This window comes from Sphaeramia orbicularis, chromosome 13 (assembly GCF_902148855.1).
Source record: "Sphaeramia orbicularis chromosome 13, fSphaOr1.1, whole genome shotgun sequence".
NCBI classification, from domain to species: Eukaryota; Metazoa; Chordata; class Actinopteri; order Kurtiformes; family Apogonidae; genus Sphaeramia; species Sphaeramia orbicularis.
Genome location: NC_043969.1, coordinates 10,890,880 through 10,907,060, shown reverse-complemented (window position 1 = coordinate 10,907,060; position 16,181 = coordinate 10,890,880). Strand labels below are relative to the sequence as shown.

General features: G+C 35.1%; 1 protein-coding gene across 1 annotated transcript in view; it reads left to right on the top strand.

Annotated features, from left to right (window-relative positions):
* The window catches only part of lsamp (limbic system associated membrane protein), a 477,058-nt gene that overhangs the window by 445,128 nt on the left and 15,749 nt on the right, over positions 1–16,181 (top strand). The window contains exons 5-6 of the mRNA XM_030151629.1: positions 4,078–4,209; positions 5,282–5,402. Coding sequence (XP_030007489.1) covers positions 4,078–4,209; positions 5,282–5,402 — 253 coding nt within the window. The remainder of the gene's footprint in view (positions 1–4,077; positions 4,210–5,281; positions 5,403–16,181) is intronic.

Below are 16,181 nucleotides of genomic sequence, written 5' to 3'. Positions count from 1 at the left end.
TAATTGTATCTTTCTGAGAAATTCCCTGAGATCTTCTCTGCTGGCAAACGGGGCACAAACAGATGATTTCTTATTAAGTTATTGCGATTTCCAATCATTTCACTTTCCATCAGGTTGATATGTACCCAGAATAGTTGTTGCTAACAGTTCTCTTGATGATGTAAAACATGCACAGTGTATGAATTATCTAATTGTGTCAAATGAATTTGCACGCGTTCACTTGTTCTGAATAAATAAACTGAGTTATTATTTAGTCTAATCACACTAATGTTATCTTTAGATGTGACATGTGAAATGCAATTTAAAATGGCAGCACATCACAAACTTGCCTTTGGCTCCTCCTGACCCACCCAGAGATCTGTAATAAGACATAACACATTTTTTCATAATGAGACACAGAAAGTCTGTGTTCTTTACATGGCTAATTAACTGGATTGCTCATTAAACAATTAGTCAGATATCTCTCACAGTGTCTCTCTGGTTTTCTTGCTCTCTGTACTGTTATATTGTCTGACATTTGCAGATATTATTCCTTTGCTAATTGAAGCTTTCAGACAGCTAAAAGTCAGCTTAACAAGTTGTTAAATATTAAATGCGCGTTTCGTTGTAGAGTCCAGTTACTCTAAATCTCTATCTCTCAACGACATTTAGAGATTTGCGTCGCGGCTTAATTGCAAATCTGCATTTTATCTCAGTTTTATTTGCAGGATGTAAATACATTTCCGAATCCAAATTTCTGTTTTCAAGTGTTCTGTGATGATATAAAGAGGTGCAGTGAGAACAGTGATGCGTAAGTATACAGTGAGATTTTTGTAGCTACGATTGCTACATTTTTGTCTTGTTATAAGAATTTGACAATGTTGCTCCTATCGTGCTTCAGCGGCTATCGCATGTGGACGTTTCTGATGCAAAATGTGAACACACTCAGGATGCATTCCTACCTGATCACTTATAATGCACTGGAAGCATTTGTCCACTTTCTATTGTAGTCTAAACGGTTATGGATAATGAAGGACTGTCTCTTCAGCTGATTGGCTGACTTAATCCACCTTTTAACCCATAAAAACCCAAACAGCCACCAGCAGCCAAAACCATCTAGTGATCTAAACTATTAAATACCTGTTGATCCACTAATTCTATCAATACATGTAAATAATTAGTGTAAAATGCAGTTTGCCATCTTTTCATCGTCATCAAATATGACCCATTTGGATGTTCGGAGGCTTTGTAGTGAACGTGGAAACACATTGATTCACCAGTTGGATCAATGACAGTGCATGGACACACTTGTTTTTACATTCAGTTACTGATATATTTTGTTGAAAAAGTAAATTTTTCTTCAGTTTTTCTCCATTTTAATATAATTACCTTTGAATTGGTTGAGTTTTTGTGAACATCTACATGATCAGTGAAATAAATATTAAAAAATACATGATTTACACTGAAACATGCTAAACACAAAGGATAGTATTATCATTAATGGTGATAAATCACTTAAAAATAGTTAAAAATGAAGAAAAATTCATTTGGAACTTGCCACAAATGTAGCATTGGGCCTTCATGGGTTAATATCCATACTATACTATCAGTACTGCACATAATATGTATTACAGGGTGTTGCATCACGCACAGGTATCTAACATAGTAAGAATTAATACCATTACAAGAAACCGAGCAGCTGCACCATGTATATCAACTCAAGCACAATCATTCATATTTACTGAATACAATGGTTAAAAAAAAAAAAAAAAAAAAAAAGTTAATAAAACACATTATACTCATCAAAACTACTGTTTATTTTTTAGTATGTCTGTGACCAAATTCATTTCTTCTCCACTGTTTGTTGGGAAAACAGCAACTAAATCTTAATCAATATGTTTTATCTTAGTTTGTTTGCTGAGATTTCTCTGACTAGTTTGACCGTCCAATCAAATGACTTGAAAATACCAACCTTATTGTACATCTCTTAGCTCGCCCCTGTGTGGCCAATATAAATTCTGATTGGTTAAAGCAACAGGTTCATTACCATTATCTTGAAGCTCCAGATGCTCCACTGTTGATTCTGAGCCTCAAGGCAGATTTGTTTGAGCTCAGTAACACATGAGGGTGATATATGATTGGACAAATGCTCTAATGTACACATCCACTACTGGAAGCAGCGCAACCCACAGAAAAGCTACGAAATAAAGAAAATGGACTACTGGGAATAATTTAATACATCTTCATGGAACAAATATGAAAATGTAGGGTGTAAATGTGGGTCAGTCATTCTGTGATCTAGACCAGCTCTCTCTGCTGCTCTAAAGAATCATATGAAAGTATTTTAAACTTTGCTGAAATTTTCATTACATTTCCAACTGTGTTTTATGAGAGCTTGTGTGGAGCGGCCTGACCTCACCTTAAGAGCGCAACGCCTTTACAACTTTTTTTTCCCCTCCTTGAGGAATTAAAATATTCACACCTCACATAGTCCAATAGAAAGTTATGAACATGTTTCAAGAACTTGAAGATTCAATCACCACCAGAGAATGTGAGCAAGAAAAATAAAGTATGAGAATGAATGAGAACCAGATTCAGGTAGCAGAAGGAAGATCTGCTGTTACACTGGAGGCAGTGGATGTGCATGAAATGTATGAATATATGTGCATGGTGAAAAATACATTAGCAGCAGAGGCGATTTCTCATAGACTGCAAGGGAAGCTTTGTTTCCCCTAAAATTACAAAAATTAACCCTTTCATGGATACTGGTCACTACAGTGGACAGCTATTCTACAGCTGTTCTCTTGTATATTCATGGATTTTTTTTTTTGTTTTTTTTTTTTACACATATCTTTATTAAAATTTTAAGACACTACATATCTTTTCTGACATGAATTGGTAATATTATGTAGATCTCTCCTGAGCATAAACCCCCAGAATCACAAGCCCTCTCCATAGTTTTCACACAATTCATCAGTAAATGCATATTTCTGTGCATCATAAATTAAATGTGTGGTGTCCAGCTGAGTGGACATTTTTGCAACTTCATGAAAAATAGGTTCATAAGATTTTTTTTGTTCATTATTATTATTATTATTATTATTATTATTATTATTATTATTATTATTATTATTGTTTTAATTTATTTGTTTATTTTTTTAATTTTGGTATTTTTTACATTTATTTTTCAGAAGAAAATTTTCAATCGCATTGTTTTTTTCATGCCTAAAGAGGAATAAAAACACTCAGGAAAAAAAAATTGATTAAGGTTCTCATAATTTGTGCATGAAAGGGTTAAATGATTAAATATGTACGGTTGTGTTGACATTTCATTGACTACAAATGTGTTAGAACACGCTCACCTCACAGACGAGTTCATTCAGAATCAGCTTTATCACAAACCAACAGACTCGATGTTGTTCACTTTTCATACATTCCCGTTGTGCTGTTTTCTCATACGATCTCTGCTCAGTGCATTTGCCCATAGAAGCCCGGCGTCCATGCACTTCAATGGGACTGAGTGGAACAGTTTTTTTCATTGCCTCAAAACTGGACGGTAATTTGATAAATGCCACGATGTTGTCTCGCCCCCGGATGCTCGGCGTCTCTAGGGGTGAATGGAGCTGTGGGCGGAGCTCGGCTGGGCTGGACGCCGGGATTCCACGTGCTGATTGGAGGATCAGTCGAAAGGCTGAATCCCATTTGACTGACAGCTATTTTGAGATCTACTCCTTCACTTGACAGAGTTCAGTTGCACATTCTGCTTGTGAAATCGGGAGAGAAAACACTACGAAATTACTTGTTCATTTCTTGCACTGTAAATAAAACACACTCATTGTACTTCCTTGTTTCAATTTAACATAATTTCAATGTTTTCTTGTTTAGTTGGTACAATAAGGTCACTGACCATTTTCTTAAAAAGGAACAGAGGGCCGAATTTATGTTTAAATAACTTGACATTTTTTTCATGTACAATGAGCTTCCCCTGTCTGAAAGACGAGCAGCTGCCACTGATTAGCAGTGTTGATATAGGAGCTAAAATCACCTTGTCTCTCTTTCTCTTTCTCCTTCTCTTTCTTTCTCTTTCTCTCTCTGCAGCAGAGCCACTGGATGGAGAAGAGTACCTCGATATAATAGGCATCATGCGAAACCAAGCAGGTCGTTATGAATGCAAGGCCAGCAATGACGTCGCCACACCAGATGTCAAATATGTCAATGTGGTTGTCAACTGTAAGTAATGGCAGACTGCAGCACACGCTATATTCCAACCTGAACCCTGTGCAATATTCTCATCACATTTCATGTCACACATTTCACAAGATGATACACTCTACAGATAAAAGCATATAAAAGTCAAGATTGGAGTTATGGTGGGAACATATGACATATAAATATAGCATGTGGCAGAGCGAAGGCTGTATCTTGAAAGTTTTGGAGCACCCTTCAGTGTTGTTAAGATGAATCCAGGTATCTTTGATTGCAACTGTCATTTCTATGGAAATCCTGCCGTAACACACATCATTTAGCAGACACTTAGCATCTCAGAATAAGAACGTCTAATTACAGCTTGTCAGTTGGGTCCATGTTAGATCAGACGAATGTAATGCATACATTGCTTGTCCCAGATAGAACAGTTAACACAGAGACACTGCGACTCAAGAGTAGGTAAAGAATTCACTTTGATTTGGACTATTCATGGGTGGCTGTTTGCCCAGTCGGCAATTCAGTCTGAATGCCGAAAGTAAATGATTAAGTTATCTATATTCCATCATTTCTTAGTCATCTACCAATCCCAAGTTGAAAATGTAAATTCATCCACTTAAAGTAATGGATATTTCTGACTATATTGCAATATTTCCAGAAGTTACAGACTGTGTGTGATCAGTGGTAAAAAAAAAAAAAAAAAATGTATTTAACATTGGTGCTTTTCAGCCCAGCTCTACATCATCCTCATATACGTATGTCCTTGAGGTGTAGAGGATTACAACTGGAATCAAATTGGACACTAGAAAGGTGGCTCATCTGATGTCTTTCATGGATTGTTTTTGTCAGTTGGTTTCAATAAAGATCAATGCCAGGCAACGAAAAGGCTCTGCTTTTAGTCTTGAGTTTAACTCACAATGATAAGAGAAATTCACTTTCAAAGAGAAAGTGATTTCAGAGAAAGAAAAAAAAAAAAAAAAAAAAAAAAAGACGACAATAGGTGGCTCTTGTGTCGGCCTAGTTCTGGGGGACGTTATTTAAACATGCATGAGTATTGATGTGAGAATGTACCTGATGTCAGCACTGTGTAACTCCACAGACCCTCCGACAATACAGAAGACTCAGAGCTCTGAGACTCCGGTGGGCCGCCTGGGGATGCTGCAGTGTGATGCCAACGCCGTGCCTAAACCAGAGTTTGAATGGTACAGAGATGAAAAAAGGTAAAACTTTGCGCCACCACTCTGCACAGCAATGTAATAAATAGACCTGTGTGTGGACAGAACAACACATACAAGGTGGGGAAGCAAAATTTACAATGAACATTTAGTTGTTTTTTCTCAGCAGGCACTACGTCAGTTGTTTTGAAACCAAACATATATTGATGTCATAATCATACCTAACACTATTATCCATACCTTTTCAGAAACTTTTGCCCATATGAGTAATCAGGAAAGCAAACGTCAAAGAGTGTGTGATTTGCTGAATGTACTCGTCACACCAAAGGAGATTTCAAAAATAGTTGGAGTGTCCATAAAGACTGTTTATAATGTAAAGAAGAGAATGACTATGAGCAAAACTATTACGAGAAAGTCTGGAAGATACTATTAAAGAAGATTGGGAGAAGTTGTCACCCGAATATTTGAGGAACACTTGCGCAAGTTTCGGGAAGCGTGTGAAGGCAGTTATTGAGAAAGAAGGAGGACACAAAGAATAAAAACATTTTCTATTATGTCAATTTTCTTGTGGCAAATAAATTCTCATGACTTTCAATAAACTAACTGGTCATACACTGTCTTTCAATCCCTGCCTCAAAATATTGTAAATTTTGCTTCCCCACCCTGTATGCTCACATATTTCATACAGAAACTACAGTGGGCTGAATCACAAACTGGGGAACCACTAAAACATTTGGACAGTTTGTACATTTGTAGAAAACACTTTTGTAACTTGGGCATCACAAGGCCAAACGCGTTGCGGAGTTGCAGGTTTAACACATAATTAAACGAAAAACATCGTGATCCAAGGTTGTGTTGCAAGTGCAGGTTGTGTATAACATTATCCCATTAAAAGGCTGAGACACTGAACTAAAATGTATGAGCTGTGTGCAACGAAACAAGCCATTAAAGGGAGCACAAACCATTAGCTTTCCTTCACACACACACACAGCTGTATGAACTGGAAGACTGATCCTCAAAGGCTGCCACCCTTGTGCTCCGAAGCCTGTTTATTACAATAAAACCTTTAATGTCTCCTTGATGGAAAACCTTCTGTTCTTCATTTTTGATATTACTGGAAAAAGCCAAGTCTTAGTGTACAGCTTTTTCTAGTCTTTCCATAGCTTTTAGTCTTTACCGGTAAGTACAAATTAGATCAGAGAAGTTTGTATCAGAATGTTACAGCCTTAACATATTCTTTTTTATGTTGTGATAAAATACATTATTGTATAAGATATTGGTATGATAACTGAAATCCGCTTGGTTATGATAAAGGATTACATAAAATTGTCTTGAGCAAACTTTAAGGCTTACAGTTATTTATATTCAACGATAAAAAAAATAAATAATGCAGCAAAGCATAGTGAGATTTATTAGGTTATAAACCAAACGATTGGTTGCATTTTTTAACCTCACAGCGATGCTTGAGGAAAAAGTCAGGCAATCACCAAAGTCACCAAAGACATTAGGTTTCATCTTATGGGCGCCATAAATCTCTAAAGGAAATTTTTATTAAGCCTCGGGTGCAACTAAAAATTGTTGAGTCAGACCGACTGACATTGCTTTCACCAGACCTTTGCCTCTGCCATGACTGGAAAAAGAAAAAGAAAGCATAACGAACACTATTTTCCACACAAGCCTTCAGAGAATGTAACAATCTCAGAGCTGTCTTTGGACAACAGGCCATTACAAAACATTGTCTGCCATTTTTTGAGGGGTCTCCCAAGGCAGTCTTTTTGTTTTTTTCCTCAATGCTTCCCGTCAGAAACTTTTCACAAGCTCAGTCCTGAGTTGCTTTCTCTTCAGTTTCCAAATGTGGCAGCAGTTTCATTGCTTTATTCTCGGTGCCAAAAAGGCTCTATAACATTTCACTAACTGGTTGTAATGAATCTCTTTGATCCCTTTTGTCAAATGCATCTTCACAGAGGTCCCATTGTCACATCCCAGTGTTAATTTGATGGCATGATCTGTGTAGTTTGATAATGAATAATCGGCCACTTAATCACTCCTTATGCCGTTATTCCTTTGTTAATTGACCGTTACCGTGGGAGACAGAAGCAGACTCTATGTCAGCCCTTTGAGAAAAGAAATGTCGTTCATATTAGGTGTTCTCCTACTTAGAACACAGGTGTCAAACATGCGGCCTGGGGGCCAAATCCGGCCCGCCAAAGGGTCCAATCTGCCCCGCGGGATGAATTTGTGAAATGCAAAAATTACACAGAAGATATTAACAATCAACAGTGTAAAAATCATTTTATTTCAGGTAAAAGGATATACAGTCCAATTAGATTTCAAGTGAGTCAGAACCAGTAAAATATTATCATAGTAACCTATTAATAATGACAACCCCAAATTTTCTCTTTGTTTTTTTGGTGTAAAAAAACTAAAATTACATGAAAATTTTTACAGTACCAAACTATACTTTTACAAAAAAATGTGAATAACCTGAACAAATATGAACAAATGGAAATGTCTTAAGAAAAGTAAATTTAATTTTACCAATATTCTGCCTGTTACTAAATGTTTTTTGCGATTGTAACGCACATGTGTAAACGATAAACTGAAACCGAGGTATAATATTGTTAAAATTGCACTTGTTTTTCTTAAGACGATTCAAGTTGTTTGTGTTATTCAGATTTTTAAGGAAACTTTGCAGATGTAAACCTGATCATAATATAATCTTCCTTTTTTCACTGTTATTATTTTACTGGTCCGGCCCACTTGAGATCAAATTGGGTTGAATGTGGCCCCTGAACTAAAATGAGTTTGACACCCCTGAACTAGAACTTTATACGCCACAGTTCATGAAAATCTGAAAACCCCCTTTTTCATACCCTCAGTAATTCCACTGAAATGGAAATCGGGCTTTATCACACTGTACCATCTTCTGTGAAATTGCAAATTGTGTGACAAGACACAGATGTTCATTGGAAACCTATCAATTTAAGTGTCATGTATGTGTCTGGAAAACACTTGAAGAGGATTTGAAGAATAATGACATTCAAAAACAATGACAAGCCAGCGCCTGCATATCAACACTTGTCATTTAATAACCCGAGAGATTCCCTCCTCTGCAGCAAACTCCCCACCTGAGTCAGGCTGAGAGTGAAGGTCTGAAGGGAGCAATAACAGAATCGAGCATGCAGAGCATCGTGATCTGCAATTTCACCTGCATCCAAACTCTGTAAAAGTTTGCAGAGAACTGGGAGAAATGTTTTTATTTTTTTATTTTTTTTTGCAGGAATGGCACAAGTGTTATCACAGAAATGGTCTCTAAAGTAATAGGCCTATCACAGTAGTGCTTGAAAAGAAAGATTTATGGTCGTTGAAATATTTTGCATTATCTGTTGTTTCCAACCTCCATCCATCTCAGTTGTTTTGTCCCCCGGAGGATTTTGGCTATGTGCCTGTTCATGGTCTTCTTTCTCTGTGCCAGTGGAAAGTGTTATTGGACTTTCTCCTTGGATGATGATGTTAATGCACCATAATAATATAATTTATCCTTGCTTGGCTGGTTAATTTTATAGTCACCTCCCCAAGACCTGAGGCTAATGCACTGTAACCTGCTGTGTCTTATTTACCCGATTGTTAAGGTGGGGTCCTGCTCTTGCTCTTGTGTACTACTAATCATTTTAACCTCATCAGCACACAGGTTATCAGTGGACGCCCTGAAGTCGCATTTAAAACACAAGGAAGAGATGTGGTTTAAAAGAAAGGGACAATTTTATCAGCTGCATCCCACACATATCAGACAAATAGAGAATATTGTTTGATCACTAGAGAGATAGTAAGTTAATTATTTTATTCCTTCTTTAGATTTTTAATTTACTTGTGTTTTTTTTTTCTAATTAGAATATAATTGCGGACCACCATGGTCATAGCCTCTCTATTACTCTTACATTATTATGATTATTATTTTTTTAAACTCTTTATTTAGTTTTGTGTATTACATGTACAAGAAATATTATCCAAAATTAACAAACAACCAAAAAAAGGGGGGCAAAGAAGGAAAGATGGGGCAGAAAAAATCATGTAGTTGAGTTTTGAATAGCGTCCATTTCACCCAGTTTTGTTCAAATTCGCTTGCTTTGATTCGCAAGTAGAAAGTAATTTTCTCCATCTTGTCTATTATTCTTACATTTTAATTAGAATTTCAGAAAAAAGCAATATACAACAGTCAATGGCAAAAGAAAAAAAAAAGTTGGTTTCTTTAGAGCAGTGGTTGTCAAACTTTTTACAGTGGAATACCCCCTGAAAAATATTTTTTTTTGCCAAGAACCCCCAACTCTCACTTCAGCATTTTTGATTAAAAAAATGAGGCAAAATGTATTCCTGTGCCAAAGGAGTCAGGTTTTTTGGGGGGGTTTTTTCAAATCTTTGTCAGCAAACAACATATATTTAACTTAAATATATTTAAAATAACAAATTTTTATTAGTAAATGTTGTGTGCAACATATAAACGTGAAAAGTGCCATCTTTCATTGGTCAGAAAAATAAATGAATCTTTCATCAACAAAAAATAATTACTTAATTACTCAAATAAACTCATCTTGAATAATATAAAATAGAAATGTTATTTAAATGTTATCAAAGCTTCGGTGTGGGGGGTTCTGAGTTTTTAAAAATCAGGAATGTCAATTTTATATTTAGTCAATTTTTTTTATTTATATTATACGAATGTATTTATTGTGTTTTATATTTCATCTTTAATTTTCATTATTTATTTTGTATTCAGTACATGATGACTTATTTAATGTATTTTTCCCAAAACATTTCAAGTACCCCCTAGGCTTCTTCCTGGGGGTTCATGTACCCCCCATTTGAGAAAGACTGCTTTAAAGGATAATTTTACGAGTCAACAATGTCACACTTTCTTGTTCAACTGTCCAGAATTGTCAAAAACTGTGAAAAATTTAAATTAGAAAGACTGTACACCCATGAGTCACAGAAATGATGTCATTGTTACCAACATTTGCAGCTTTTCCACTGGTGTATCAGCTCCACTCACTATTAGAGCAGGACCAACAGGGACCATCAGATACTATAGTATCACCTTCAGCATTGTTCCAGATGAACTAAAGGACGACTGAACATGATGTAACAGTATGCAGATCACAGTCTGGTGAATCCACAGTGTTTGCTGTGTCAGAGCACATGTGTGTCGTCATAATATGGGACAGTCTCAGAAAAGTCTAAATGGACTCTATCATGACAAATTGACTGCACTTTTAAAGTTTAACCCATAAAGAATCAAACAGCCACCGACAACCAAAACCATCTACTGATCTGAAATGTGTAATAAATTCTGAATCAGTAATCCTATCAATACATGTAAATAATAGTAGTTTGTCATCTTTTCTTAGTCATCAGATATGACCTTTTTGGACGTTCAGAGGCTCTGTAGTTACCATGGAAACACTGTCATCTTCTACAACACAGGTGTCAAACATGGGCCAAATCCGGCCCGCCAAAGAGTTCAGTCTGGCCCCTGGGATGAATTTGTGAAATGCAAAAATTACACTGAAGATATTAACAATCAAGCATGTTCAAATCTTTTTAGGTTAGTTCATCTAAAATGGAACAGACCAGTAAAATACTACCAGAATTAGGGGTGTTAGAAAATATCAGCTCTGCAATATATCGCGATATTTCATTTCACAATACTGTATCAATATTAAAAAGTACTGTATTTATATTTTTAGGTATTTATTCAAATGTAGATATGGCGGAGGTGCCTTTTTTGTTTTTCTTTATTGTTTATATCTTATTTCTTATTATTTAACACTGTTTTATTTAATAATGGTTATTTCAATCATCCTAAAAGCACTGTTTACTGTCTGAGAGAGGCAGATGTTAAGTCCTTTGTTGGGATTGCACAAAAATAATGATATGATGTTAGTTATGAACTAATAGAATATGAGCAAACAAACAAAAAATTGCCTTTTTAACAGTATCATGATATATCATGATATATTGCATCGTGATCCTAGTATTGTGATTTGTATCGGAAGATTCTTGCCAATACATGGCCCTAATCATAATAACCTAGAAATAATGAAAACTGTAAATTTGTATCTTTGTTTTAGTGTAAAAAAAAAAGTAAAATTACACAAAAATGTTTACATTTACAGACTAGCCCTTTTACAAAAAATGTGAATATCTGAAATGTCTTAAGAGAAGTATGTGGAATTTTAATAATATTCTGCCTGTTATTTAATGTTTTGTGTATTTGTCGATCCACTGTGATCTTTAAGTTGTGATTCACATATATAAATGATAAACTAAGGCATAATATTGTTAACACTGCACTTATTTTACTAATGAATTTTCACACTGTTCATATTTGTTCATATTATGTTCAAGTACAATTCGCAGATGTAAACAATTCCGTTATGGAATTTACTTTTTTCACTCAAAAGTTCTTATCCTATTATTCATATTATTTTAGTGGTCTGGCCCACTTTATATCATATTAGGCTGAATGTGGACCCTGAACTAAAATGAGTTTGACACCCCTGTTCTACAACATTGATTCACTAATACAACCTATGGAGTTTGATCAATGACAGTGGATGGACACACTTGGTTTATTTTCAGTTAATGATAGATTTGACTGAAAAACTCACCTTTTCTTCAGTTTTCTCTGTTTCTGATATAATAACCCTGAGCATTTTACAGTGGGTTGTTAGCCAGCGCCAGCCTTTTTGGGCATATTCACTAATATTTGAAGGCTCACTGAAAATGTTGTGTTAGGAGTATGTGGACACTGAATATATCAAAAGAAAGACCAGAACTGCAACTTTTACACACAAAAAACAATTTTATTCTATGTTCATTCATTCATGAGATATAAACATTTGAATATTGGTCATTTTCAGGAAAAAAATGAATTTTGAGTAAAAAACACACAGTCAGAATCTGAACTCACACTGTCTAACAGATGCAGACTAGATGTCCTTTGTTTGTCCCACGTCTACGTGTCTGTGTTCTCCTTGAATGTCCACTATAAATGTCTCTCATAGCTTCCTCCCGTCTGTCATTGTCTCCGTGTCGCTCCGATCATTTTTCCGAAAAACCTGCTTAATTGTTTGTTTTTGGACCAAGGAAAGTAATTCACATGATCCGTAACAGCTCCAACTACAGTATAACAGTGAAAACACGGACTGACAGAAAATCTTGTCATTGGCGGGGAAGCGTTGGGAAGCAATTGACGGAATATCTCGTCAATGGTGGGGAAAGAGTTAATAATAATAATAATAATAATAATAATAATAATACATTTTATTATTTATTGGCGCTTTTCTTGGCACTCAAGGACACTGTACAGTAAATATAAGAGTATAAAACAAGCAATAAAACAGAGTAAAAAGCAAAAGGCAGGTGAAAAATTTGACAATGCAAAATAGGAATATAATGAAATATAGGAAAATACCTGATGTTCATTGAAAAAACACAAAATATAGAGGACAATGCCATAACAAATGGTGATAAATCACTTAAGAAAAGCTAAATATAGAGGAAAAAATAATTTGGAACTGCCACAGAAGTAACACTGGGTCTTTATGGGTTAAACAAGTTCCTGAAAAGTCATATATAATTAAATTATAAGTTAGAGTTTTAGATTTCATCCTCCTCCATTTGTCATCCGTAGTTGTTGTTGTTGTGCTCCAGTCATCATCCCATTAGTTAAACCTCCACCGATATGAAGGAGGATTTCATCTGCAGTGGAAGCGTAACACGCTGGGGAGCAAACTGAGATGAGTTAAGGCGAGACAAGATCATACTGGGAGCGAAAAGTGGCATTTGTCTCTATAAGCTGTAGTTCTACATCATGACCTGACGTGTAGGTATTTTTACAAATATTTTATTTAAGAAAGAAAGAAAGAAAGAAAGAAAAACCCTCCCTTACAAAAATAATCCTGAATCATCATTTCTGACCCTCTGCCAGTAGGTGATGGTTTTATTTATTTTTATTTTTTCATTGTATTTTTCTTGGTTCTGGATGTTCCTGGCCGTTGGCTTAGTTCATTGAGTTTGTTTCTGCAACCAAAGACAAAATTACACAAAATACATTGGCAGAACAATAGAAAAATTAAACAAATCCATTTATATGACTCTCTCTCTTTTGCACTTCACACTTTATGCGAAGGTGTGAGTGTGTTTAGTCGCGTGTTAATAATATAACCTCAGTGATGCGACTTTCTCTCTCTGTCTCCATTCACTCGACCACTTCATTCTGTCTTTCACTGGATGCAGAGAAAAGGCCAAGTCCGAATAAACAGGAAATGTTAGATATTTTGGTTCTACATACCTTTTCACTTGTTCTCATAGAACGATGTGAAGTGTTAAAGTGACAACACTTTTATTTTTAGTGACATATCACATGAGATGGGACATAAAACTAAATGCCTTCAGAACGAACCTTAACTTTATTGATTTGCAAAATTGACAAACATACAAATTATATGCATTTTGACATGTATATATGACAAATATGAAATGTATGAATGATTGCACCAAACCAAAGTACATCGACAAACCATCTGACTTTTGTTATAGGGATGTTTTTCAAAGTAAAGCCCCATGAGACTCTACCCAGATTATGTCGTTCTTCATTTCATTTCATTTATTTATTTGTTTTAAGCAGAAGAAAGAACAAAACATTTTTATGTGTACAAGGAACTAATGTCAGAGCAAATACATTAATAAATAAAGGTGATCAAAACATTATAGCGATTGCCATGTACACTAATAATAACAAAATAAATTCAATAGCTATTGCTCAAAAAGGAGTGGGAAGAAGAAAATGTATTAAATCCCACCCCTATCTCACATTTATACAACATAACACATTACTTTTGCTTCTTTAATGATATAGTAACATCTGTTTAGAGTCCTAATAATGTTAATAATCAATAGTAATAGATTAGGAAAACAAATGTATTACACATAGTAACTATCTAATTCAGTGGTTTCCAACCTTTTTTGGCTCGTGACCCTATTTTAACATCACAAATTTCAGGCGACCCCAGACATTCAAAACGGAGACTTTTTTTTTGTTGCTAAAATTAATTTGTTTTGGATCATGTAATAGTTTGTTACACTGTGTTTCAAATAAACTTAAATTTTAGACAACATTTAGTCTATATAATGCAGTGGCTCCGAACTTTTTTGGCTCGTGACCCTATTTTAACATCACAAATTTCTGGCGACCCCAGACATTCAAAATAGAGACTTTTTTTTTGCTAAAATTAATTTGTTTTGGATCATGTAATAGTTTGCTATAATATGTTGCAAATAAACGTTAATTTTACACAACATTTAGGTTATATAATATAAATTTTTATTAGCATCTTTGTATTTTTTAAAAAAATTTTTTAGCAATTACTAGAAATTTCAGGCGATCCCATTTGAATTCCAGACGACCCTACGTGGGGTCCTGACCCTAAGGTTAAAAAACACTGCATTACCTGCTCCCAATTCCCTTTTTAAGTTGTGTAGTACAGTCTGTTCTTTCTCAAACTGATAAAATCCTGCACCACAAACTTCTGAAACCAGTGTTCAAGGAGTTAAACTGAAATGAGGAGGACAGAGGGTCTTATTTAGAGGCTCACCTGGGGTGGATATCCACCAAAGTTTGCACCGTAATAACATCGATCCTTTTACAGGAAAACCTTGCCACTTTAGTAATTTTTTTTTTTTTTTGGTCTTTTTTTTTTATCAATTACAAGAAATTTCAGGCGACCCCATTTGAATTCCAGGCAACCCCACGTGGGGTCCCGACCACAAGGTTGAAAAACACTGATCTAATTGATAATCTGCATAACTTATCATACAATATATTTCAACAATAATCACAGACCAACAATGGTAATGAAGTGACACATACCAACATGGTAAACAATGACAAGCACAGGTTATATCACTATAATATTGGATGAGTCAAAACAAGTTTTCTATCGAAACACTACTCATGACTTTAATAACAGACACGTGACAGTTAAATGAAAACTGCAGTTGCATAAAATATGTTTATACATGTTAGATTAACTGGTAAATAGGTTGTAGCTCCTCATTATTAAACACGCACACGCTATGTTTTGATAATTTCACACTTTTTAATCCAAAAACGTACATTTTAATTATTCTGTTTTCTGATTAGTTTGGTGTCTTGATGTTATTATATTAATCCTTCTTTAATCCGTCCCTTTAATGGTAATTTAACTAACAAACTCCACTGTCAACTTCATTAAAATACTGATGCATGTAAGATGTGGGGTTTATCTTAGAAAATTATCATTATATTCACTGTTAATTAATTGTTTTACTTAATTTACCATTACATTTCTTAATATCTTTGCTAGTTTGTGATTAAAAAATATATTTTTACACTACACCCCTATGTGACAACCCTATGAATACAACTCTATTTGTCTCCTTGTGCTCATGAAATATTTTGACATGACATGATTTACTCATCACAGTTGTTGGAGTCAGCCTAATTTGCACATTTTTAGTGGCCAATTTAAAAGGTATCGCTCTCACCTGCCCAAATAAATCCAGTTAATGGAGTGAGCACTACAACAAATTAGAACAAACTATGCGACACATATTAGTGGATACATTCTTCGGTGCAGAGCTCTGTTTTTCCAAGATATTAATCTCATCTCCTTGTGTTTTCTCAAGAATGATACTAATGTCCTCTCATATTGCACATCTATCCTCTGTTACTCATATTATTACACTTAAAGCCCTGGACATCTGTGACGTCATCAGGATGTGAAC